General features: G+C 44.2%; 1 protein-coding gene across 5 annotated transcripts in view; it reads left to right on the forward strand.

The window, feature by feature from the left end:
* LOC306913665 (adhesion G protein-coupled receptor L3) overlaps window positions 1-27,232 on the forward strand; it is a 347,671-nt gene that overhangs the window by 184,874 nt on the left and 135,565 nt on the right. For all 5 annotated transcript variants that reach the window (XM_079490459.1, XM_079490461.1, XM_079490462.1 and 2 more), the window contains exon 5: window positions 3,402-3,511. In XM_079490459.1, coding sequence (XP_079346585.1) covers window positions 3,402-3,511 — 110 coding nt within the window. The remainder of the gene's footprint in view (window positions 1-3,401; window positions 3,512-27,232) is intronic.

The raw sequence follows: 27,232 nt of genomic DNA on the forward strand, positions 1-27,232 counted from the left end.
AGGACTCAACCCACTTATTGTCATCGGTGGCAGCGGTGGGCTCAGCTGGCGATTATAGTGATTACAGTTTGTGCTTACATGGAGCTCTGGTGCTTTGTGCCACATCGCCCCACGTCAGCTGGCAGTCTGAGCTGTAATCTGCCAGTTATAACAAACGCCAGACGCAGGGAACAGGAGGAAAAGGGCAATGATGATGCAGGCGAGACTGGGGTGTGCATGCGTGGGGAACAACAAAGATGGGTCATATTTCACAATTATCAGCAACTCATGGTTGCGATTGTCTGACATCTCTCTCCTTCAATACAAATCTGATTGGATACAATTTGTAACCTGACTTGAACATTTCTTTTCTGTTTATACTAAAAAGGAAGGTTATGTTACTGTATAAACACTATAGCAACTGAGTTGACTGGAATGAACTGAATTGAGTTCATACATATTTTTTGTATTACTACTACGCAAGTTCTGAGCAACATAGTATTGATTCGAAAGGTTGCAAAAAGTTACACGTCTATAATTATTGCAGATACGTTTTAAATAACTGCCTCAGAGAAAGGAGTTTACCACCAGTTTAATGTTTTATTATCATTTTTTCATTTCACTTCTGGAATTCCCCACTGATTTACAGCTGCCAGCAAACCAGATAACTATATTTTTCGCTGGCACAGCCTCCTGATTGCCCTCTGTCACGTTGCGCCCACGGCACAGTGTCCTAGCCACGTGGGCCAATTATTAATTAACATATTTGAATCAGCCATTCCTTGCGAAGCCATTTCCCTCTACCCTTAGTTCAAAGGGCTCCGTTGGAGCCAAGTGCTTGAAGAAATCTTGATTACGTCCTACTTGGTAATTGCAAAGTATTAGTGGCACATGGTGTGAGCAGCAGTTCCCGCTATTGATTCCCTCCTACTCTGCAATTGATTAGCAATTAATTCATTTAACAGTAATCATTTTTTCTCTGTTTTCATTTTAATTTTTGTATCCCTGCCTCTCAGCATCACATGCTAAAGGGAAGCTGATATGTGGCCGCTGTATCCACTGAGCAAAATGCACAGTGATGCTAAATGGATTCTGAATATGGGTCAAGATAGATGTTAAGGCTGGGATTAAGAGTGCACCCCATGCTGATGTTTAATCCCTCCAAGAGGGAGTTATTACGAACTGGGATTTCAAATCCCCCATGAGACCCTATACTCAAACTCATCCAGCACGATGAAAAAAAGATTGATATTTGGCAGCAGATCCCCATCTGAAAAGATTTATGCCATTTTTGATAATATTATTTTTAATCCATTTTGACCTGAGATCAGATTCTAAAAATGTTCTACATCTACAATTCTACATCCTGACAGTTTTCTGAAAAAGCTATGTTTCTATGTCAGTCGTTCTTCGATTTTTCAAAAATAGCAGACCTACAAGCTCGTAGCGCGCCACTCGGTGGCGCGCTATGAGCTTGTAGATCTGCTATTTTTCAATAGCTAAAGCATAACATAATGCTAACACCAAAAGGGGTTCCCGCCCAAAATGGGTTAAAATAGACCACTGAATCTCCGGATAGGATAGCTAGAGTAGTGAGTGACCTGTATGACGCAAGAGAGAGGTATGTGTAAATAATCACAATCGGTTATGCATCCATACAGTAACTCACAGATGGACCGTGTCTGACATGTTATGCCGTAAACAAGTTGTGTTCCTGTGTGCTCGTGTGCAGGCAACACGTCAACATATACGGGCGACACAGCCACCTCTCACCAGTTACATCCCTTCGATTGACCTCGCTTTTCTAATTCCATCTGACACTCCATCTTAACTCCAGTTGTCGCCCAAGCGATTACAAAGCCCCCGACCCCTAAATGGAATAAAGCAGAGAGGGCAGTGAAAGGAAGGGGATCTGGAGATAAGGAGGGGGAGCCGCTATAATTGTTTCCCAGCTTCATAGGATCGACCCCTTATTTATTTGACTGGCATTTTACCGCTGAGGAATTAACTCTTCATAGGATGGGACAGGCCCTCGGACAGGTTTGCTGACCGGCGTTCTCACCCCCGTAATCTGGGTGAGTGAATGGTGTGCGGGAGGGGGGGGGGGGAACGGGAGGTCGTGAACCCATAAAACCGGGATGGGAGCCGCGCGTCAGACCAGATCTCATTAAGGAGGCCAGCTCGAGATGAGATGGGCCCTTTTCGCTTGTCTCTCACTGGGGCGATTGATTAGCTGGCAGCCAATCAATGTTAATTAAGGTGTAGGGAACCCTTTAATTGTGGCTTATGAATCATTGTGTCAGACCCCGCCTTGACCTTCCGAGACCTACACTGTGAATAGCCTTGCTGTAGAATAAATACGTTTTATATATTGCCAGATAATGGCAGTCCATAAATGGGTTTAGATTTGCTGGAAGCTGGTGCATATTATAGTCTGTACCTGGTTAACAGTTACGGTAGGCCTCATCAAGGCCGGCAGGGGTAGAGTGGCTGGATGGAAACCGTGAGGTTGCCAGTTCGAACCCGGGCTCCCCCAGAGTTACTGTCGAAGTGTCTTTGAGCAAGACACTGAACCCCAAATTGCTCCCGATGTGCTAGTTTGTGCCTTGCATGGTTTCCGCTGCCATCGGTGTATGAATGTGTGTGTGAATGGGTGAATGTAATGCACAATCTCTGTAAAGCGCCTTGGATAAAGGCGCTATATAAATGCACCATTTACCATTTTACCCTATCCACAATGGGTCTGGGGCTGTAAGCTGAACAACGCCATCCAACAACCATCCCATTCTGCTTTACCTTCTGCATGCCATATGATGAGCTCAAGGAGATCGATTCTTGTCAAAAATGTTCCGTTAACGTTGTGAGGTATAAGTGCTGCCATTATGGCCGTGAGAGGCGCTTCATGAATGCGAAGTGGGCCTTTGATTGATGACTGCCAAAGGTAAAATGGCAGACGGGAACGCTGCCGGAGCCATAATTGTGTTTTTAATGAAGACCCCCATTTCACATCCAGAGCTGATTTTGCACTCGGTTGACTGTGTCTGCCCCCCCCCCCACCCCCCCACCCAACCATCCGTTACGCTGTAATGGCAGGTCCAGAAATGCTGCACGCCGTCCAAGCCGTCGTCGTCTGTGTGGCCGTGGCGTCCAACTCGTCTTCCTTGGCCTGACGGAGGATTTTTACTGATGACAGCTCGGCAATCACTGTTTACTGAACCTGAAAATGTGTGGACTTTATAATCTCTGCCAGCGAAGGCAATCCTTTCGACTTCATTAAGCAGCCGCTAAACGGTTGGCTGATGTGCCGTGGTGTGGCGCTTGGGTGGGCTGGGATTGTGTTTTGGGTGTGATCCTGTATGGTTAATTTGACCTCTCACCTCCTGTCTTTCAGTTAATTTGACCTCTCACCTCCTGTCTTTCAGATGTAACAACCGCACCCAGTGTGCCGTGGTGGCGGGACCGGACGTCTTTCCTGACCCTTGCCCCGGAACGTACAAGTACCTGGAAGTCCAGTATGAATGTGTGCCCTATAGTACGTATGCTTTCAATTCTCTTGCATTGCTTATTATTATAGTGCTTCTCTTTTTTTTTTATTATGCTTAACATGACCATTTTTTTTTTTAATATATATAATTTTTATCCCACGATTTTGTAACCCATTTTTTCACCCCTGTGTCAATTATCTAATGTGATCCTGGGCTCTACACACCCTCCGCCAACCTGGGGAGAGCAACGGACTTGAACTCATGCTTCCTTCATGCATGAGTGTCCAAGTCGCTCCTTTACACCTGACAGGGGGGAGTTTCCCTGGTTGGACGTAGTGCGTGGAAGGAACACGTTATTCCAACCAGTTCCTTTCCCCTCCATCAGGCGCCCCAGCTGGCCAGGGGGAGGCAGTTAACATGACCATTTCTTTAACAGAACATGTTAAAGAAACATTCTCTCATGCTCGGAAGTATCCCCTTTTGGAGAATGATGCCACTCCGTTGTAGCATTGTTGTGTTCTTCTGAGGCAGCGGCGCACACGTCTACAAACAATGTCTCGTCTGTAATGATAGTGCATTGTATGACATCACAACATCCCTTTTCAGCTCCATCCGGACAGAATGATCGCTGGAAGGAAGACACTCCAGTCTCTGATGATTAGCTTATTTTTGTTATTCTTCTCCTTTATTTCCCTCCATTATGTGTCTAGAGTTTCGACGTAGTGTAAAGCAGGCCTTCCATGTTTTCTTTGTTTGATTGGATGTTAATGTTTCCTTCATCTCCCTTCAGCCTGTGCGGTGAAAATGATAACGGTATTCTGCCTTACAGTATTGTGGGTTTTCTTTTGTCATAAGTAATATCTTCAATTGGTTTTCGGGTGTGCACAGTGTTCAGGATTTATTATGTGGATTTAATATATGTAGTAAAATTACACTTTCATTGAGCTTCGCCACAGGATGAGTCCACTGTTATCCACAGCCACAGTCACTTTTCTACAGTTATACAAGCCATTATAACTGTAAAAGCCTTTTTAAAAAGTATATCCTTGTCCTAAGTGACCAAATTGTTTATACCTCACCAGTAATAGTAGCTTAGCTCTACTATGAGGCACTTGCGGCGTTGACATTCTGTTGAGCTCATACAAGTCAAAACACTGTCAACTATTAAACATTATGAGCTTGCATGGAGAACCCATTCAGAATTAAATGATTTGTTGTGCTCAGTTGGACACTACTTACAGCTTAGCCGAGGTCTGACTAAACGAGGGCTTCTTGTTAATCACTTAAGCCCTAAAAGGTTCCTTTCTTTTCGTAACCTCAGCTCTCTAATATTATGCTTGGTCACCACATAAAGTATCTGTTTTGCCTGAATGTCCACGCCAGAATAGGGACACTAGGGTTCATGTTGATGACCTCTCTTCCAGGCCAAGGCTTCATCCATTAGGAATGGATTACATTTGCATCTTCGATAAATGGTAAATGGTAAATGGTGCATTTATATAGCGCCTTTATCCAAGGCGCTTTACAGAGATTGTGCATTACATTCACCCATTCACACACATTCATACACCGATGGCAGCGGAAACCATGCAAGGCACAAACTAGCACATCGGGAGCAAAGGTTCAGTGTCTTGCTCAAGGACACTTCGACAGTAACTCTGGGGGAGCCCGGGTTCGAACAGGCAACCTTACGGTTAACATCCAGGCACTCTACCCCTGAGCCACCGCTGCCGCTCGATGTATTTACAAACTCTCAACTTCCACAGAAAGTGGAAGTAAGGAAGTATAGGCAAATATAATCATTGCTTTACAACTAATAAATACCTCAAGGACATTTCAGTCAGTGCTGGTATTCCCTCTGATTGTAAACACATTTTTCTAGACAGTGCATTTGGAAAATAAATTGCTAGAAGTTTCTTAAGTTGTGCTACCATTCACTTACTGGAAGTAAGTCATATTTATTTCTAGTGCACATACCAGTTAAATTGAACATAAATTCAATTTAAATCGAATATCACTTCCTTTGTTTTTGTGTTCAGCTGAAATGTATTGACCTTGGTCCAGCCCACAAATGACTGCATCATGAATCCATTTTGCGTCGTAATGAATGACCTTTTGAAACGCACCACAGAGCATGAGTCACGTATACTGGTGTTTGTTCTCTACAAAATATCACAGACGCTGAAAGGTCAATGTTAAGCGATAAATAATAAAATTGCTGATATTTAATCTTTGGGTTTCATGGGAGCAGCTTACTGGTGGTGCTCATTCCACCATAGCACTAACTTACTTTTATGTATTTGTCATTATGCTAATATCCCCCAATTTTCACATCTCACATTTGGACAATGAGCACCTATTATGCTGTATAGAGACAAATCACTTATAGTGACTAAGTGAACAAAGATGTTGTATTCTGTATACATCATAATAATGCTGCCTAGAAAGGGCAGCAACTATGTTTTTGGACACACCAACTTATTTACGTATCCCAAAGCTCAAATTAGTCTTCATGATTTTGGGGTATAGACAATAAGAACAGATATACAATTAGTCTAATATCACTTATATGGCGATGTATCTCATTTGGCTGACCAATTGAAACACTTTTAACCCATTTTGACCTGAGATCAGATTCTAAAAATGTCTTCATACATCCTGACAGTTTTTTGAAAAAGCTACGTTTCTATGTCAGTCGTCGTTTTTCAAAAATAGCAGACCTACAAGCTCGTAGCGCGCCACTCGGTGGCGCGCTATGAGCTTGTAGATCTGCTATTTTTCAATAGCTAAAGCATAACATAATGCTCACACCAAAAGGGGTTCCCGCCCAAAATGTGTTAAACCCATTCTTAATCTAATTACTGCACTTTTGCTCTATTTTCGAGGTTATGGTTTGAGTCTTTGCACATGATCTGCACTGTTACGCTGCTATTTGTTCACAACGTGTGGATTCAGTAGAGTGGCGTTACTATCGGTTACACTCCCCTTGTTTCTATATTCCGCTCTCTGAGAGCCTGCAGTGTATTGCAGCGAGAGGCAGTGCCGAGGCGTTCAAATTGGCAGCGTACGTGACTGCACAGGCGAGCCATCTTGCCTGGATGGTGTTATGAATTCAGACACTTTCCAAATGAAGCAATCAGATCAGACCCTCCTCGATGGGAGCGAGATGCATTCACAGGTCCTAGTATTTCGTCCCTGTCTGGAAACTGATTATTATTATTAGTAGTAGTAGTAGTATTATTATTATTAGTAGTAGTATTACATTTTAATTGTATTATTTATTTACATTTTGATCCCACGATTTTGTGACCGCTCAAATCTCCCCTTAGACCAGAAATTACACAGGCTGGGGCAGGTTACTTATCACCTCATCACCGGGGGGTGTTTCCTCGGTAGGGTGTAGTGCGTGGAAGGAACCCGTTATTCCAACCAGTTCCTTTCCCCTCCACCAGGCTGACCAGGGGGAGGCAGTATTGAGACCAGGATTACTGCACTTTTCTGCGAGGGTACCTACTACCTACCCTATAGGGGACACAGGGAGAACATGCAAACTCCACACAGAAAGGCTATTTCGTTTCGCCAACCCCACCTAGGGTATGGGGCTATGGGCGCTGATGACGCGGAGGAGAGAACACACCTACAGCGTCCCCGGCAGAAATCGAACCGGGACCTTCTACCTGTGAGGCGACAGCACTACCGATTGCAAATAAAATAGCAGACAACTTGTGAGCTTGTAGATCTACATTTTAACTACTTTTGTGCGACACTCTTGTATGATGAAGTAGGGCATTAATTTAGTAGAAATATGGAGGTAAATAAGGTTTCTGAGTGACTGTAACGATGTGTTGGTGCATTGCACACATGTGATCAGGGCTACCTTCCTCACATACTGTAACAATAATAACCAGTAAGACGCCTGAGGGTTAGAAGCGACCTCGCTCTAAAGGGCGCATATCCGCCTCGTTGACGGCAGACTGCTGGCGCTTTGGCATGGGGGGTCAGATCAACATGGAATTAATTCTGTACTGGCCATATAAGCATGTCTTGAGTGTACAGTGTTATGACCTGGCTCTTAGGCCATAACGAATAGGAGGAAGACACACGGCTGTTTAAAAGTGTACACAATTATATATTTATTATTTTAACATAAATGAACTTAAATATGCATCAAACAATACTAAAGTAGGGTGTATTAATCAGTATGATCAGTAGTGTAAGTTAGTGGATGTGTGGTAAATGTAATGTGGGTTGTTGGTGCAAACAAATGCTGCTGCTCTCATGGAAGGCGAGAGATACTCAGTGTGGCCACACCCAGCCTTTTATAGTGGACCTTGGGGACACTGGCCAGGTGCTCCCAATGCACCTGATTGGCAACACAGCAGAACCTGTGGGAAGCAAAGACAGAGCCCTAAACTACAGGGGACTACACAACCACACAGGCCCTAGTAGGCCAACTACAGGGGCTGTGACAACAGGGTTGATGAGGTCAGATCAACATATGGAATGTCAGAACAGGTCAGCTCCATACAGTATGGAGATCTAAGGGTGGTATATCGGGGACATTCTCTTGAGTGGGTTTGATGAGGGCCCAGGTAGAGCCGGGCCTTAAGTTTGTTGAGAACTCTAGTTTTCACTGCACTAACAACTTTGGGGCAGGCCCGCCCAGAGTTTGAATGGACAGGTGTGCCTGTTGAGAACTCAGCTGCACTAATAACTTTGGTGAGGCCCGTTTAGAGTTTGAAATTTGAATGGACAGGTATACTGTAAGTCAAAAGCGAGACATCGAAGAGGATTGATGGATAGGGAAGGATCAACATATGGAATGTCAGAACAGGTTCTGAAATATATCCATATATGGAGATCTAAGGGTTTGGGGTCAGATGTAGAGTTGCTGACCAATAGTGATGACATCAGGGATCTCCATACGTATATATGGACTTAACTGCGATAGCAGTCTCAGAGACAGGGTCTCCACATCTCCATCCCCGATGATGTCACATGATGTCTGGGTGTCAGGAAATGCCTCGTTCCAAGGTGACTGCGAGTTATATTGAGACAGCGGGGGTTATACTGGTTCCAGACATGGCAATTCAGCGCCGTTTGGCGCCCCCGCCCACTTTCTGAGTCAGGATTTGAGGGTATAATAAGGGAAGCAGCCACCCATGACACCTCCAGCAGTGAAGGCAGGACTCTGTATCCTACCTGTACATTATTTGATTCCCCCATATTCCATATATATATATACTGTATATTCATTCTTCTAAAAACAGAATTTTGGTTTTATTGTCATCAAACCCTGTTTGTTTTCTTAAAACCCATTCTGGACTGAGGTCGATTAAAAAAAAGGCTTCTAAATAAATAAGAAAAACCCATGTTCTATGTCAGTGGTCCTCAACCTTTTTCATGTCAAGGACCCCCAGAATTATCTCTATTGGGCCACGGACCCCCATCTCAAAATATGTAGTTTCAGGGACCCCCCAGAAGCCAATATTTTAGTTAAAAATGTTCGCTCTGAAATAATATATTCAAAGATTTGTGCCACATTTTCACGACTTTTCAAAAATAGCAGACCTACAAGCTCGTAGCGCGCCACTCGGTGGCGCGCTATGAGCTTGTAGATCTGCTATTTTTCAATAGCTAAAGTAGAACAGAATGCTTGAAACGCCAAGAGGGGTTCCCGCCCAGAATGGGTTAAACATATATTGACAGTTGACACAGCGACTTGGTGTCACCTAGCGACACATCTAGGGACGCAGCGGACTTGGCCAGAGCCCGTCCATCGATTGATCGTGATATCACCCTGACAACCAGCCAGCAACCAATAAAGCCATGGCCTGTCCACTGACTCAGTCAGCGGAGCACATTCAGACGGCCGTCCCCTCGGGCTATGTGATCTAAACTCTATGCTCTGTGGGAGATGGGAGATGCAAAGGTCACGGCAGTGATTGGTGAGTGAGTGTCGGGTCGTTTAGACATTCGGAGCGCTTGGATGGTCACCATTTGAAGATTCAGAGCGCGGCAGAGCGCATACTAGCCGCTCCATTCTGAGTGCAAAGTCGGGTTTGTCTGAGCATCTGAACAGTGGTGACAAACAATGACGGAGAAAGAAATGCGATGGTTGTTTGTTGTTGTTGCTTTTTCACATATTGGCCCCTTGTTTTGCTAGTCATATTTGTCATCATGCATATTATATGCTGCTATATATCTTTGTAATTCATATATATATATTGATGTAATTCACATTTTAATACTATTCATAATGTATGTAATGTTTTCATATATGTCAAGGCGCGCTGTCGCGGTAATGATTTCAAATCGTGCATGCATGATTTCTCCACTTCGAAAAATGATACTACACCCCTTTATATACCCCTGTGTACGTGTGTGCGCATGCTATTACCCCTCTCTCCCCATCCTCTGCTCCATCCTCTCTGTCCTGTTCCCCATCCCTCCTTCCTGCAGTGGACGTTTTCATCTGTATTCTGCCCTAGGAGCTGCTTCTTCTCTGTCAGGATAAGTTACAGCCCTCCCTTCCATCTCCTCATCAGACAGCAGAATTGCACCATCAGATCCGCCTGTAATAGCATCAGAGAGAGAGCGAGAGAGAGAGAGAGAGAGAGAGTGTGTGTGGGGGGGGGGGGGGGGGCTGCTAAATCGATGGACACATCACCATGGAGGAGATATTGATTTTATTAATTTGCAATTTGATCCGCTCCATCAGTCGTAATAACAAAAAACGGGTTTATCACAGAGAGCGCCAGTGTTATGCCTGGGTGATTGTTGGGTAATGCCAGCCATCAGGGTTTCATTCAAGCTGCCGCACTTGAGTAATCATTACATGCGAGCTGTGGGGGGTCTTTTGTATGTGGAAGCATTGGCGGGCTGAATAATAAGGCTTCACTGAGCGTAGATAGATATTTGACACATGCAGCACTTCAGAGCGCCCAGACTTGAACCAATAGCTAAATCAGATGTGAACGTGCTTAGCCTCTGGGCCCATTACCATTACATTAGTCACAGTGCTCACCTACCAGTGTTGTTTTTGGCAGCAAATTTAGCTTTTAGTTTTAGTCATAGTCTCTTGAATAGTTTTTCATTTAGTCACCTGGAATGTTTTAGTGTTAGTCTAGTTTTAGTCGTCTAAATCTAAAGTTGATTTAGCCGACTAAAATGTATTTTGGCGGGCCTTGATGTCGTCGTAATGACTGTTTTTACACTTACAACCAAGTGTAAAATGACTTATACTGGATCTCTTGTCCACTAGTCCCTTCCTAACATATTAGTCTAGTTTTTATTTGTTGACGAAATTGTCAGTATATTCATTTAGTTTCCATTTAGTTTGTCAGTGGAAAAAGGTAGTCAACGAACATTTTTCGCCTTAGTTTTAGTCGACGAAATCAACACTGTCACCTACTTCATAGTGTCAGAGTGGTGGTGGGTGCATGCTCCCTCATGCACTACTTCATAGTGCCAGAGTGGTGGTGGGTGCATGCTCCCTCATGCACTACTTCATAGTGCCAGAGTGGTGGTGGGTGCATGCTCCCTCATGCACTACTTCATAGTGCCAGGGTGGTGGTGGGTGCATGCTCCCTCATGCACTACTTCATAGTGCCAGGGTGGTGGTGGGTGCATGCTCCCTCATGCACTTTGCAGATTAGCAAGATTCCCTCCTGGCTCATGTGGCGCTCCGGGCCTTTATGATGACTCATAAACATGACTCTGCTCCGATAGCTGACATCTGCTTCTGCCCCGCCCTCTCACCTTGACTTCTCCACACCTCACCGGAGCAGCGAGATGCCCGTCTATTCTCTTAGCGCCTTATTAAAACGTCTCCCTCTCTCTCTCTCTGTAACTTTCACTTTAACAAGCAGGTTCCCTCTCAAAAGGTTGAGCTCATTGCGGGGTCAGAGCCACATGTGTTCGTCTCGCTGTATTTCGGAGTCCATCTGGATTCCGAAATATTTTGGCAAAGTGTCGTGCCACAAAGACCCTAGTCCAACAAATCTGGGTTCTCCAGACTTGGCTGGTGTTTTATTATGAGACCTTTCTGTTGGTTACTATAATGTCCTGCTGTTGCCTCTCGCATACCGCCTCCCTCCTTTCCCCTGAGTATTATGACTAATTAGATGTGCCTTTGCGTGCTGTTTCCATGGCAAATCGACCGACCTTGATCCAGGCAAACGGTCAGCTCTCCCCACCGCCCCTTTTCCAATATGTGGTGGGGGGGATGCTTTTTTTGTATGTGCTTAATTCACTATGCACAGGGGGTACATCAGTGCAGAAAGAGGAGGAGAAAAGTTAAATGGTAAATGGTGCATTTATATAGCGCCTTTATCCAAGGGCGCTTTACATAGATTGTGCATCAATTCACCCATTCACACACACATTCATACACCGATGGCGGCAGAAACCATGCAAGGCACTAGCCAGCACATCGGGAGCAATTTGGGGTTCAATGTCTGGCTCAAGGACACACTAACTCTGGGGGAGCCCGGGTTCGAACAGGCAACCTTGCGGTTACCATCCAGCCACTCTACCCCTGAGCCACTGCCGCCCTTAGTTAGTGAGAGAGGTGAAATATAAGGGAGATGTTACTAGCAGATCTACTGTATTACTAGTGTACAAAACATCTCGGTCGGCAGAGACTTTGTATCTCCATTTTTATGTTTGTTCTTTTCATCCAACGTGTGGCTGCCGTGGACGCAGATCTATGTCATCTGGTGTTTTCAGTGATTGCTCTAGACAGCAGACAGAGGGCGCTCTTCGGTGACATATGAATGCTATGACTTCGAGAGAAGAATTCAACTGGAAATTACCTAAAATGTTCCACCCCGCCCACTACAACGTTATCAGCTTTTAAAAAATATATCTATCTCCGATTTTTGTCCCAGATTGCGTTTTTTTGTAAAAAACAAGCTATATCCAACTGCCGATAACTAAAGAACGGATTGCAGATTTTTTCATCCGGTAGATAGAAGAGGCCCTTGTGACACCCCCAGCTTTTGTTTTCATCCGTGGGTCAGCAAAATAAGGTAAAAACGTTGGCGGTGGCGGATTAATGAATTCATACAGGCCATTTGATTGTTAATGGCCTACTTTGTTGTACAAGAGTGTCAAGCAAAAGCTGTGAAAATAGCTGATCTACAAGCTCACAACGCTGGTAGATCGGCTATCATCGTTCTTTTCAAATGTTTTTAGAATACTAAAAAAGGCACGTTTTTAGACAACCCGAAAGCAGCGGTAGTAGTCCCCCCACTGTTTACAGCTAATATAGACAATGTAGAACCGTACGCCGCACAGCAGGACGAAGCTTAGCCCTGTCAGATGCGCCTGGAAGCCAAGCCAAGACGTATAATCATGCAATCAGGCCTTTGATTTGAATTGAATACGGTAATCCTCGACGATACATCGCGGCAACCTGCCAGTCAATTAGCCATGTTTTTATTTCCAACATATCTAATTGGTTTTTAATTCATTTCGCATGGCTAAGTAATCAATCTCTAATAGCACACCTAACCATTTCAAGCGGACCCTGATCGAATAAGAGGGCAGATTGCTTTGGCACATTTCGCCCGGCACCTGCTACCAGCCCCCCCAGTCCTCTTGCACTGGCAGGTGAAACGGTGAAATTGATACTCTACACCGGGCTATCACTTACTGTGCAGTCTGAGCATAACGTGGTGTGATTATGGAGCCCATTACGCAGTGGTCACACCCACAGTAAACACCACCTGTGTGACCAGGATGCCACTTCAAGGCCCGTATAGACATGATCATTACCTGTGAACCCTCGTCGTGTCTATTGGTTCAAGCTACTGTACTTCGAGTCGAGTTATATTTATATACTGTACCGTAGTACTAACTAAAGCTTCAACTGTACGTCTGCGTGCGTGCGTGCGCTGCACAAGGGGTTAATACAATAGCAACTACTGCTGAAATGTGATTATGTGAAATACTTGAAATGCATCACACGCACGTTTGCACATGCACAGCTGCACACACATACACATTACACACACACAAATACATTTGGTTTGGGACACTACCTCCATCCACTGCAGACTTATAGAGGGTATGTGCGACATAATCGCGTGACATCATCATCATACCCGGAAGTTATGCGGGGACGCATACAAAGCTACTGTCTGGCCTGGGCCGTGGCTCAGTGGTCCAGGCACCTTGGCTGGTAATCCAGTCTGGCAGTCTGCCACGGGTTCGACTCCCGATCCCGACAGCCTTTACTGCATCTCACCCCCCCATCTCTCTCCCCATTTCCTGTCAGCCTACTGTCTATCCCTCCATAAAAAATATATAAAATAAGCCACAAAAAAAACGTTCTGGTCTTACTGTACAGCCCATACTGTACATTCAAACAAGTCCTATCCGCTCCTATCCGATTGCATTAAACAACGTTAAACAACGTTAAACTCACTTTGCCACTCACTTTATGTAAGCGCATACCCTCTATATTGTTACTATACTATACTTCACCTAATACAGACTGGTAACATTAACAAAAAACGTCCCAAATTACAGCTTTAATAATTATCTTGTTTCACTTTCAGCTATTGTTGAATTGTGACTCTGCTTAAGCTCATAAACACGCCAAACGTACAAACATCCAATAATCCCCCAACTGTTGTTATAGGCACTTCGGCCTGCTGTTTTTTATATAACCGATACAGTGAGCCTGTGGATTGGCTGTTTTCGCTATTTTGGAAATAAAGCTTACGTGGTTAAGCCACTTGAGTTGTTGATCTTTCTATCTGACCTTATCAGTAAATCTGCTAAGCACATCGCGCAAATAGTTCAGTGATTCTGTGCCTCGGAGTTCTCTCAAATAATCTGCTGTCATAAGCCATAGTGCAGGGAATCCCCACAAAAACTACACATCCACACAGGCTCTCTCTCTCTCTCTCTCACACACACACACACACACACACACACACACACACACACACACACACACACACACACACACACACACACACACACACACACAGGCTCTCTCTCTCTCTCACACACACACACACACACGCACACACAGGCTCTCTCTCTCTCTCACACACACACACACACACACACACACACACACACACACACACACACACACACACACACACACACACACAGGCTCTCTCTCTCTCTTACACACACACACACACACGCACACACACACACACACACACAGCGCCACTCCTTCCACAGCAGCTATAGCGCCAACGGAAATTAGGCCGCTCAACCATAGGCCGAGGGGATGGCTTTTATTTCTTCCTTTGCTACCGGAAGCGACCAGATGCACTGCTGTCCATGTGTGAAGGGAGCCGTTAATGCCACCTCATCACTCAGTGCTATATCTGACCACTCCTTAACCCCACAACCAGGGCCCACCGCACCGCACTCCCACTGCTTACACTTGATTTGTGGCACCTGGAGGCCTTCATACTGCAGCAGAGATCACAGGTTGTCCCTCAAGGCCCCCGGCGCGGCCAATTGGAAAGGACCGGAACAAGAAAAAGCAGGGGGGGGGATACAGTATATACTGTATATATAATACTATTAATACATACGTACATGCCATTCATGCCATCCAAGGCTTCGTCCCTGAAGATAAAAGGGCAAGTGTACTCTAGCCCGCGTCAGACGTCGTATGACGTATGGAACTGAAACGTGGGCCCCTGAGGGTTGGAGCATGCAGGAGAAGCTGGACAGAGCAGAGATGAGGATGATTAGATGGACATGTGGTGTGTCACTGAGAGAGAGAGAGAGACAGAGAAAGATGAGCACATAGCCGAGGCAGAGGGTGGGAGTGGTGGACAGTAGAGCTGTGATGTGGTGAGGAGATGCAGACTGCGATGGTACAGGCGGACAGCAAGGGGCCGTTCACACCTGACAGACACAGCTGTCTCCTCGGTGTGGCCTGTCTCTTCTGTGTGTCGCACAGCTCGCAATGCATTTCCAATGGGAGTCACGTGGTTTGATGATGACAACCTTGTTGCATGGGCAGAAGACAGCCATGCAACAGGGTTGTGTCATCAAACGGTTGTGTCAAGGAGACAGCTGTGTCTCAGGTGTGAACAGCCAGCAAGCCAAGCCAAGCCTAAGCAAGCAAATGACAAAGATGTCCAGGACACATAGCATAGAGGTAGTATAATAGAGGGTATGCGCATGCTTAAAGTGAATGGGCACATCGAGTGGCAAAGCAACAGGCAAAGTGAGTTTAACATTGTTTAATGTTGTTTAATTCAAACAGATATGACTTGTCTTTTTGGATGCCTGGGCTGTCAAGGCCAGAAAGTAGTTTTTGCCACTCAGTAGGCATTCCTGCATAACTTCCGGGTTTGATGATGATGTCACACGCATACTCTCTATAATAAGAAATACACGATTCCAGGAAACGGACCATCATGAGGATTTCCTTTTATCCTATTATTTTTCCAGTCGAGGGGCGAGATAATTGCACAGGAAAAAAGGGCTGTGATTACCAATGTGGATAAATCGGCGGTGCGAAAGAGGTGGATGTAGTACATGTGGAAATGTTTAGCGTTTTCTTTTGGTGTCACTGAAATATGTCACGCTAACTGTGTCATTGTGCATCATGAGTCAGGGTGTGAGAGCCACATAACACACACACACACACACACACACACACACACACACACACACACACACACACACACACACACACACACACACACACACACACACACACACACACACACACACACACACACACACACGTACAGTATATAGTACAGTAACAGAAAAAGATTTAGCTCTTTGGGGTGTTGGGGGGGAGGCCGTTCCAATTAGCGATTGATCTCCTTGGGGGTTCTTTTTAACATCTGACTACTCAAAGCACTTATTCCATTTCCTGCTCTCTCTTCTGTCTATGTGTAGTTCTGTTACACACTCTTTATTCCCTCGGCCTCTCTCACTCACACACACACACACACACACACACACACACACACACACACACACACACACACACACACACTCCCCCCCAGTTCCTTGCTTCTCCTCTGCATTGTCAAGGTCCTTGGAAATCAAGACGTGTTTTAGGAGGCACAATTAGGTTATTTCTGCTCCAATTGCGGCCACGCTCCTCAAAAAAAATCTATTTAATTTTGTTTTCTCCTGTGTTGGAACTTGTCTTTCTCCCATAATGTCGGCCCCCGGTCTCGGGTGAATGCCTGGTTGGCTGGGCGCCAAGTCCTTGCACCTGTCCCTCACACAGAGAGGGAGGCACGCACGTGCACACGCTCACAATGTACATACAGTAGTACATGCACACACACTGAGCTTTCCTGCAATGTCAAGGTTATGAGATAGCATAGCTACTTCCCAGCAGGAGGAGAGGAGAACGAGAGAGAGACAGAGAACAGACGATGGGAGGGGAGAGAGAGAGGAGAGAGAGAGAGGTGGTTGAAAGAGAAACGGGGGGCTTTTGAGAAATGGAATCTGTAATGACAGTGCCTGACAGTGTAGAAGAGCAAAAGCAGAGAAATTATAGAAGAAATGTGGGACGAGATTAAAAAAAAAGAAGGAAAAGAGTGCGGAGAGGGAGAGATGCGACTGAAGCCTGGGTGACCCCTCCCCCCATATTTAAGCTCATGCTATTCAAAGCCCTCTAATTGGCGTCATTAATTTATAAGCAAGTTGTGGGTGGGGTGAGAGGGGAGGTGTTGGGATGGGGTTCATGGGTAAAGGTTTGAGTGTGTACGTGCGTGCATGTGTGTGTGTGTGTGTGTGTGTGTGTGTGTGTGTGTGTGTGTGTGAGTGTGTGTGTGTGTGTGTGTGTGTTCATGTGTGCGTGCGGCCTACCTTTGAGAGTTAAATAACACTCAGGATTTTTCTGTGTAGGTTCAGAGATAGAGAGAGAGAGAGAGAGAGGGAGAGGCTGGAAGAGGGAAATATGACCAAAGAAATAAATAAATAAATTGCCGCCACTGTACCATGAATCTCTATTAGCGGCTAATAATACCATTCGGACACCTCTGAGCCATTAGGGTGAAATTGAGAAGTGTTAATTATTGAAATAAAGATCCATACGACTGTCACTCACTAGACAAGACTGGTGAGGTGCAAGAAAGGCCCCCATTGTTCAGCGCTAGGAAGTAATGTAGGCGGTGAGAGGTATTCCAAGTGAGTTCAGAGATTAAAATGATGCTTTGAAAAGTATGCCTCATTTGAATAAATACAGCGTTGTTGGCGTTATTATTATTGTTATTATTATTATTATTATTATTATTATTATTATTATTATTATTATTATTATTATTATCATCATCATCATCATCATCATTGTTGTACACACACACACACACACACACACACACTAATTATTATTACTATTATTATCATCATCATCATCATTGTTGTATAGTAGGTACAAGCAAGTACAGCAAGGTACTGGAATTCAACAATGGAGCATACTGTATGCAAATTGCCTCACAAATGACCGTATAGGGCGTGTAAATTGAATCATGGAAGCGTGCTGCTGTGCTGCAATAATTACATACCGGCGGTATAGCACACGTATGTGGCTAAACTGGCAGGTGGTGTTTTTATACACACATGCCAGAGCGCGTTGGCAGTGTCATCTCTCTGACGGTAATGAAGGTTAGCTGCATGGGGTTATGGTGCATAATTGGACCAGGCAGTAACTGGTATAGTTCTCTCAGATACATTACAGTACATAGGGTACTTGTGTGTGGGGTTTATTTGATTCGATACGGCAGCATGGCCAATTAAGTAAGAGACAGTAGAGCTGTGTTTGTACGTCTGGCACAGAGCCCGCGACCGATTGGCTGGCTGATATGTCATTATATTATTTGACTTTTTTGAGGACATTGGTACAGTATATGCAAATGCATAGAGCCGATGTGTCCCATTCAGTGACGTGCACACATAGACATCAAAGGGGGCTTCAGCCCCTGCCCTTTTACCCGTCTGTAAAACAACTGCCCTCTCCAGACCACGGATGCAGCATTTACTATGGTGGAAGAAATGCAAATGCCACTCCTTTCCATGCCATTCCGGAAGGCAGCATTCAGGAGAATAGCTTTTTTCCCAAAGTCTCCTGAACTTGGAACGCACCATTTTTGCGTTGAACAAATTTGTTTCTAAATCCATGTCGTACTCCGCATCTCGCGCGACGCATTGTGAGCTTGTAGATCTGCTATTTTCGCTATTTTTGTTCAAAAGTGCCCTCTTACGAGATTTCAGCCCCTGCCCCTATAACACTCTGCACGTCCCTGGTCCCATTCATTTTTTTTTTACCACTTGGTGTCCCTATTTTGGGCATGTCATTATGTGCAAAACGTTAACTTGTATTTGGCTATTCGGCTATTTTCAAAATATGTTTGAATAGGGCTTAAAAAAACCCAGGATTGAGCCATTGTTCAGTGTCTGTAGTATGTTTGGTGTTACATTTCAGATTCAGATTCAGATTCAGATGCCTTTATTTGCCATTGTGTAAAACACATAGGAATTTGTTTTGACATTAGCGTGTGTGCATTCCTTATTCCTTTTTTCACATATAACAAAAATAACAGCATCATCCTACAGTACTCAACAGTCAACAACAGAAACAGCTCTGCTAGACATTTTATTTTTTGGTGTATGGTTCTTTGTACCTTATTGCAAGTGAAATATTCTCTGCTAACAGAAAGTATTTACAGTAGCTCATATGCAGCAGCCTCGAGGCTCCAGGTGTCTGTTGCCAAGCAATAACAGAAAGCTTCTAAGGGACTATTGCATTAAACAAAAAGCCCAAATAACGTTTAACTTTAAGATGAATGATTTGGAAGTACAGAGTTGTTTATTTTTATCCTTGGCAAGCAGCTGTTGGAAGTATATGGCACAAGTTGAGAAATCTGTCGAACACTTAAAGGGATATTTCACTTTCAAAAAAAACTTTTGGTAATTTCATCGTTTACTCAGGCTAATGTGAACACCAAAGATAGTTTTTTAATTGCTTGATTCAGTATAGCTGCCCGCCCCCTTCCTATACAAACCCATTGTAACTTCTAACTCCATTTTAACCATGATAGATTCATCGAAAACAACCATCCTTTTTTCTGGTGACTCCTAGTGTCCTCCTAATACGTGACGAGAACGTGTTTTTTCATTTACTGTTTTCATATATTTTTAATAATGTTTTGGGTAATAAGCAGGAGCAGGAGGAGTGTCCTGGAGGACACTCAAAAATATTAAAAAATAAATGAAAACGGTAAATGAAAAAACACAGCCCCCTCACGTATTAGGAGGGCAGTATCAGTCACCATAAAAAAGGACGGGTGATTTTGATTAATCTGACATGGTTAAAATGGAGTTTGAAACTACAATGGGTTTGTTATCGGAAGGGGGCGGGGCAGTTAATATCAAACATCTAAATCAAGAATCAAGCAATTTAACAACTGTCTGTGGTGTTCACATAAGCCTGAGTAGACGATAAAATGACCAAACGTTTTTTTGAAAGTGAAATATCCCTTTAAGTTAAAGGTAATCAACGTTTTTCTTTGTATTCTTCACACTGCAAATGCACAGCTCAATGTTTATTGTGATGTGGATGTAACCCTGCACAGCATCGCTCAGTGTTGTTGTGAAGTTGATTACACAGAAACACGACGGGCTAACAGACGTCACCCCCATTATCACCCGTCATTACTGTAACACAGTGCAGTGAGAAGTCTATTCTTGTATTATGGCTTCACATAACCTCCATTAGCAGGTAATGGGGAAAGAGCCGGTGCCTTTGCCCTTGGCCAATATGAAAACAGCCAATGATTTACCTTGGTGCGCAGTTATATACCGCAGTGGATTCTGGATGGCATAGACACATGTGCACAGCTCCTCCCAAGCTGTGCACATGTGCTGCACTTCCTCCTAGCTCAGGGCCGCAATTTATCGAGTGTCCTGGAGCCTCAGACAGAGCAGATGCGTCATCATCGCCGTCACTTTTTTAGATCCCGTCTTTGTCAAAATGTACACGGTACAATGGGCTGCTCTTATATGAGCCTGTTCGTCTCCTCAAATACTCTTCTATTCTATCCCTAAAAATGTCCCCCCCCCCCCCTCTCTTCATATCATGTTCTTCTCAAATGAGAGAGAGAGAGAGAGAGAGAGAGAGAGAGAGAGAGAGAGGGGGATAAAAGGGGAAGAGAAGAGAGATAGAGAATGGGGAGAGGAGGAAAAGGAGCGGATGAGAGAGCTGAGTGCTTTTTAGCGACTCAATGACAGCCGTGACCAAAATCGTATTAGGGTCACAAAGGGGGTGACGGAGCAGGGTGGAGAAGCCTTTCAAACGAATCAATTATCCGTTCTCTCTGCTTTCATACTCTTCTCCACTCTTCCATGCACAGTGCAACACCAAAGGGTGCATTAACCCATTTTGGGCGGGTACCCCTTTTGGTGTTAGCATTATGTTATGCTTTAGCTATTGAAAAGTAGCAGATCTACAAGCTCATAGCGCCACCGAGTGGCGCGCTACGAGCTTGTAGTTCTGCTATTTTTGAAAAATCGAAGAACCACTGACATAGAAACATGTCAGTGGTTTTTCAGAAAACTGTCAGGATGTAGAAGACATTTTTAGAATCTGATCTCAGGTCAATTATGGGTTAATATCTGGGCCACATGCAGTAGGTACAGCAGCACGGGATGCACACGCAGATTAGACACACCAACGGACCGACATACGGAAACAACGGTCGGACATGCGCTGCTCCCGTGCTTGCGGTATCAAACATGTAGCCTTGGTACCCAGGCTTTTATTTTCTTTCGCATTGGGCTAAAAAATGAACGCCTGGTGGGGCGGCGGTGGCTCAGGGGTACAGTGGCCGGATGGTAACCGCAAGGTTGCCTGCTCGAACCCGGGCTCCCCCAGAGTTAGTGTCGAAGTGTCTTTGAGCAAGACACTGAACCCCTAATTGCTCCTGATGTGCTGGTTGGTGCTCTGCATGGTTTCCGCTGCCATCGGTGTATGAATGTGTGTGTGAATGGGTGAATTGATGCACAAAGCGTCAAGCACCTTGGATAAAGGCGCCTATATAAATGCACCATTTACCATTAATAATTAGTCTTGCAAGCCTGTTTGGATAATTTTCCACAAATACATAGCATATAAATTAAATACAACAAATACATCTGGGTATTGAAAACCTCAAGGGATGCGACTGTGACGTATATACCGTGCGACCACTTTGACTTGAGATTTACAATGCTAGCACTTTTCACAAACTGATGGAGTATATTATAGTACATTGTGGGTTGTATATTGAGATGGCAGGTATGTGACATTGAAAAGGACAAATCAAACATATGGGACACTTTATTGGAACACAAAAAAAATCGCTACAGCCTCAGTAATGAACCAGTGAAATTAGGGTATTTTATGATGCCTCTCATAGGGATTGCATTGGCAGCTGCAGTACACCGTTGAAACGGACCAGAAGTGGGGCCGCTGTCTCATTTAGGGGCGTGAAATTTGTAGTCCCCGTGTGTCTCTATTCTCCGCTGTTTTCTACCGAGGAGGGGAGGAGGGGGGGCACTCAGATCGCTGAACCAATAGGATCTACCGCCGTGATCTTGGCGGCACCCGCCCCTCTAGACCAGGGGTTCTCAACGATTTTGGCCGGGGACCCCAAGAAATGCTTTGGCAATGTCTCGGGACCCCCTCCCGACCCCCAATATAAATTGACTGCTACAATAACCTTAAAGGTATATTCAGTGATTTCACTTAATTCAAATATCACTTATTTTTTCTTATTTTTTGGATAATCCTCCCTACTATAAAGTGTGCTGACCATATAAGGAGTTCCTCCCTGTCCCCCGTGAGCCCCTGGGGTAAAAAAAAACCCTAGTTTCGCTTTGGGTGGCAAAGCCTTCATCCAATCAGGATGAGAGGGGCCTTCCTCCAATCATGATCGAGTGGGGAGGGCATTGGTGCACGTGCTGTTGGTCTGTTGTACTTCCCCCACTGTAGAGCGTGTGCATGTGCACATCTTGTTACCGGGTGGACCGGGTTTTTTTCCAAATCATTGAATGCTCCTTTAATAATAGAGACCATACACCATAAATAAATACTGAAACCAGATATAATCATTAGGGAAGGTGTATGCATGTACTATGTGTACTATGTAAACTCTTCATTTCCACTTTCCACTTTCCAGCCATCCAATAATTTGGGGACCCCCCAAAATAATTCGGCGACCCCCTGAGGGGTCGCGACCCACGGGTTGAGAACCCCTGCTCTAGACCAGAAATCATACATACAGGCTGGGCCAGGCTAACAAACATGTAGCAAAACGCCAGGAGCAGTCTGAAGGGGACAGCTTGACCTTGGCTGAGCTTGACATTGGGTCGTGTCAAGAGCCCATGGGGGTGGGATGCGTACCCATTGATGCCACAGGGGGCATGGGTGGAAAATATACTCAAATGTTTTACTTAAGTAAAAGTATCAATACTGCAATATAGAAATACAAAAAAGTTTACAAGTAAAAGTCCAGAATTCTAAATGTACTTGAGTAAAAGTACAAAAGTATTACTCATTATGTCTCATTTCAAGTTTTCAAAAATATTTTGAAAATAGCAGATCTACAAGCCCACAATGCGTTGTATCGCGATGCTTTGTGATCTTGTAGATCGGCTATTTTCAAATGGTCGAAATGTATATACTGTAGCGCTGAAGTGGTTTCTGTCCATTTTGTAATAATAATCAAAATCTACAAAGTAACCAGTAACTAAGGTTTTCAAATAAATGTAGTGGAGTACAAGTACAGTATTTGGATCTGAGATGTAGTGGAGTAGAAGTAAAAGTACTGTACTGTATTGTAAATACTCGAGTAAAGTGCAACACATCAAGATGTGTTTCACCATGTTAATGGTTTTTTTCAGACCTCCAGTTCTAGGAAACACAGAATGGGGGGACTTTTTTTTATTATTTCCACACAACAGCTCTAGCTCTAGCTCAGGTATATTAATGACATAGTAAAATGTTGAAAATGAGTGGTATTCCCCTTTAAGTACAGTACTTAAGTAAATATACTTAGTTACTTTCCAGCACTGACCTTGACTGAGATTGACATTGTGTCATATCCGCTTTGCGTTGGGCGGCGTCAAAGAGCCCATCGGGGTGGGATGCGTAGCCGTTGCTGCCACGGGGGGCACTTACATATCGGAATGTCAGGGATCTCATCTCACCTCCCCGGCACAAACCCTGCTGTATGATGCCTTTTTCTATAGATCATTACCCTCTGTCCCCCATGATGCCGCTGTTCTAGCACTCGCTCAATCAGGACCGCCAGCCAGCCATCCCCCCCCCACCATCACCCCCCCCAAACCTCCTGTTTCATAGCCCTGTCGTGTGGGAGGTGAGGTGAGGAGGCGTCGTTTGGGGAGGTTCTGTTGTCATTTCAGTCCTTATACTGTAGGTCTCGATATCGTCCAGGTATTGACAGTGTTGAGTCTCGATTACATTGCGGTTTTACCATAATGACACAGAGACCCCCTTTCCACCGGTTGGTTCCCAATGGGAACCGGTTCAGTTCTTTTTGGTTCTTAGTCCATGAGCCAGAGCTCCAAAATTGGTGGGAAAAACTAGACCTATTGTTTATAGGATCAATACAAGTACATTAATAAATGATAACCCTTCCACAGTAGTAGCTTTTTCATATTTTCGATTATTTTGCATATCTTCCTACATAATGCCTCATTTGCATATTTAAAAATGACACCCGTGTGAACTGAGTGGTGTAAGGTCTTATATAGACTGATCAACTGTGGTCTGACGTAATGTCTGACGTAATTAAATCACACCCGTGTGAACTGGGTGACCATAGCAACCATGCAATTTTTTTGGTACGAACAGACACGTAAACTAACAAAGCCAGTTGTTACTCAAAAATGTAAAATTTGTAATAAAATAAATCATTGTCTTCGTGTAAGTACTCAACTGGGGAAGTTTCATGGTGATAACAATCTAATATAGGTATGGTTTTGCACACTCAATTCATAATAATTAACGTTCCAAATTTGGAGCTCTGGCTCATGGACTAAAAACCAAAAAGAACTGAACCGGTTCCCATTGGGAACCACCCGGTGGAAAAGGGGCCAGAGTGAAGCACCTCTACCTCTCCTGACATATCCTGACCTCAGTCCCTGTGTCATTTTGTCATTTCCTCACCTTAATATTGCGCTCTACCTCTCATAACCCTCCTTCTCATCTTTCAACCTTTGCTCTCTCACCCTCCTGCCCCCCCGCCCCCACTCCCCCTGCAATCATCCCCTTTCACCCGTCCCCTCCCCTCCTCAACCCTTCCCGATGCCTGTCTCTAGTGTTCTCTCCATTTGGAGGAGAGGGCCCATGTAAGCCCTGGTAACAGAGGTTAATCCTCTCTTATTAGAGCTAGGATTATTCGGAGGAAAGGGACAGGAGCGGGCATGCCGGGCAGATGCCTGGTTCGCCTGTCGGTAGCCCCCACCAGCTGGGAGACACCAGTAAAACACATCAAAGGGTGTACGGCCATGTTTGCAGTAGGCACTGTAGAACATAATATTGTATAGTGCTGTGTGTACAATAGCTGTTAGTTTGAGTACACATCTCAGACTTCATTGTGAATGCCTAGTGCTGCAGGAAGGGGTGAAATTTACAGTGTATTTGTGTTTCTCTGGCAGCTGTAGACATAACATTTAGAGATAGGCAATTTTCCAACAGACTGAAAGCAAATGTCACTGCCCGGTTCACTCGGGCGCCATCTTGGAAACGCAGGCAGTAAGTTCTGACTAACAAGACTCCTGTCTTTTTTAAAGAGGAGTCATATAAGTCTAACGTTCCGAGTATTATTTGCCATCCACTTGTGCATTGTATACAACATGGAGTGTTAACAGTTTTCACAGTCAAACTTTTTACCCCCACATACCAAAGCTTGTATGCACGCGCCACCCACGTTGGTGCCTACGTTCTGTTCAACTTTAATATAATATTAAATCTGTCTCTTCTCTACAGGTTGACAAGAGAAACTTGCACTTTTTCTCTCCTTTTCCAACACTGAATGCTGCGTGCGTCTATTCCACTAACCCCATGTTCTTGAAAGTTAGCTGGAAAGCATACTCTCCAATTACCACTAATCATTAAACTGTTATTTATTTCTCTGTCTTTCTCTCCCCCTCATGCCTAAATATAGAAGTGGAGCAAAAAGGTAACTAAATGCCAACTTCTTTACTTAACGTGGGTTTTCCATATGGGCACATGCTTCTTGGTGATGGGGTTGCTATGGCAACGTGTGGTCTGATTCCTGTTCATCGGTGTGTGTTCATCGTCTGTTTCATCAAGGTGGTTCCAATCCCAGCATGTCTTTCATGGGGAAAATTAGACCATAATGGTAAATGGTGCATTTATATAGCGCCTTTATCCAAGGCATCAGGGAGGTTGAAAGAGTAACATTTTTTAGCAACTATCAATCAAATAAATGCAGCATATATCAACTAACTATCAATAACTAACCACTGTAACTGCATTGATAACTATCAAGGCAGCATTATCAGAAATATTGAACACAACGCAGGACCAATTTATCTGTCGATTAAATTGCTTAATATATAACAGACCAACAGCTTTATTACAATATAGCTTTCCTAGCTTAAAAAATAAACCTATTATTAATAACCCAAAGTTATTCTGCTGTTGCCTCCTCAGCTGCATAATATTAAAGTAGAGGTGTATAAAGAGATCAATAGCTTGTTCAATAAGGTGTCAGCATTTTTGATTATAGCTCTAACATGACGAGGGCTATAGCCTACAGGGAATAGCCAGTCAATATTGGAGAAAGATCATAGATATTAATATTCCTACTAGGCATCTTATCTGCCCTGCACAATGCTGTGTTACAGAGCCCTGGGTTTGCAGCGCTGCCCCAGGGCATTGTGTTTCTAATGCAATATTTTCCCTACTCGGGGAAATTGTCACCAAGCCACATTGCAGCAAGTTAACTTCAAAGATCCAAGGTGAAATGTGCAATTATTGAAATGAAAAGGCAGTTAAGAATCTTGCTATGAAACATATTCAAACCAACTTTTTATCTGCAAGCCGTTAATGAACAAACTATTATCACGTGAATGCCGAAGGGAAGTAAGGTCACAGACGCATTGAAACGCAGCACAAGAAACAAATTAAGCACATACTGTACATGCATAGATAAATCACACTTTAATAATCACAATCTATGCCACATATCAGCTCCCAAGTGTAGCTAATATATATAATATAGCTCTGCCTAATCTACAGAAAACCGAACAATATCATACAGCGTATTAATGAAAAGTAGGAGCATAAACAATGCTTTTATAGAAACATTTTGTTTGGAAGTTCCCCATGAAAGTCATCATGTTTTCTGTCATTCACGCTTCCATCTCTGGTGTGCTTACAGTACATCAGTTATAAATGCATCAGTGAAAGCATCTGTGTCACGTTATTTGGCGTCTAGTGTTTAGAAGTTCAGAAGCCATTTATATAATCGGCCTCAGGTCTTAATGGATTATTAGTTTAGGCTTTATTCTCGAAAGATAGCGGTTTAGCAGCCCAACTGCCGAGGTGCGTGCCCAGGTGCGTGCCGAGGCGCGATGTCGTCACCATGTATCACGCCACATTTCTCACCGGCAGGCAGGTAGACAACATGTTTAGTCTTAAGTGATTACAGAGGAATGGTAAAACCACAACCCTCTCTACCTCTCTCCTTCTGAGAAACGCAGCATTTCCCCTCCGCTAG

This window comes from Electrona antarctica (assembly GCF_951216825.1).
Source record: "Electrona antarctica genome assembly, chromosome: 21".
In the NCBI taxonomy this organism is placed as follows: domain Eukaryota; kingdom Metazoa; phylum Chordata; class Actinopteri; order Myctophiformes; family Myctophidae; genus Electrona; species Electrona antarctica.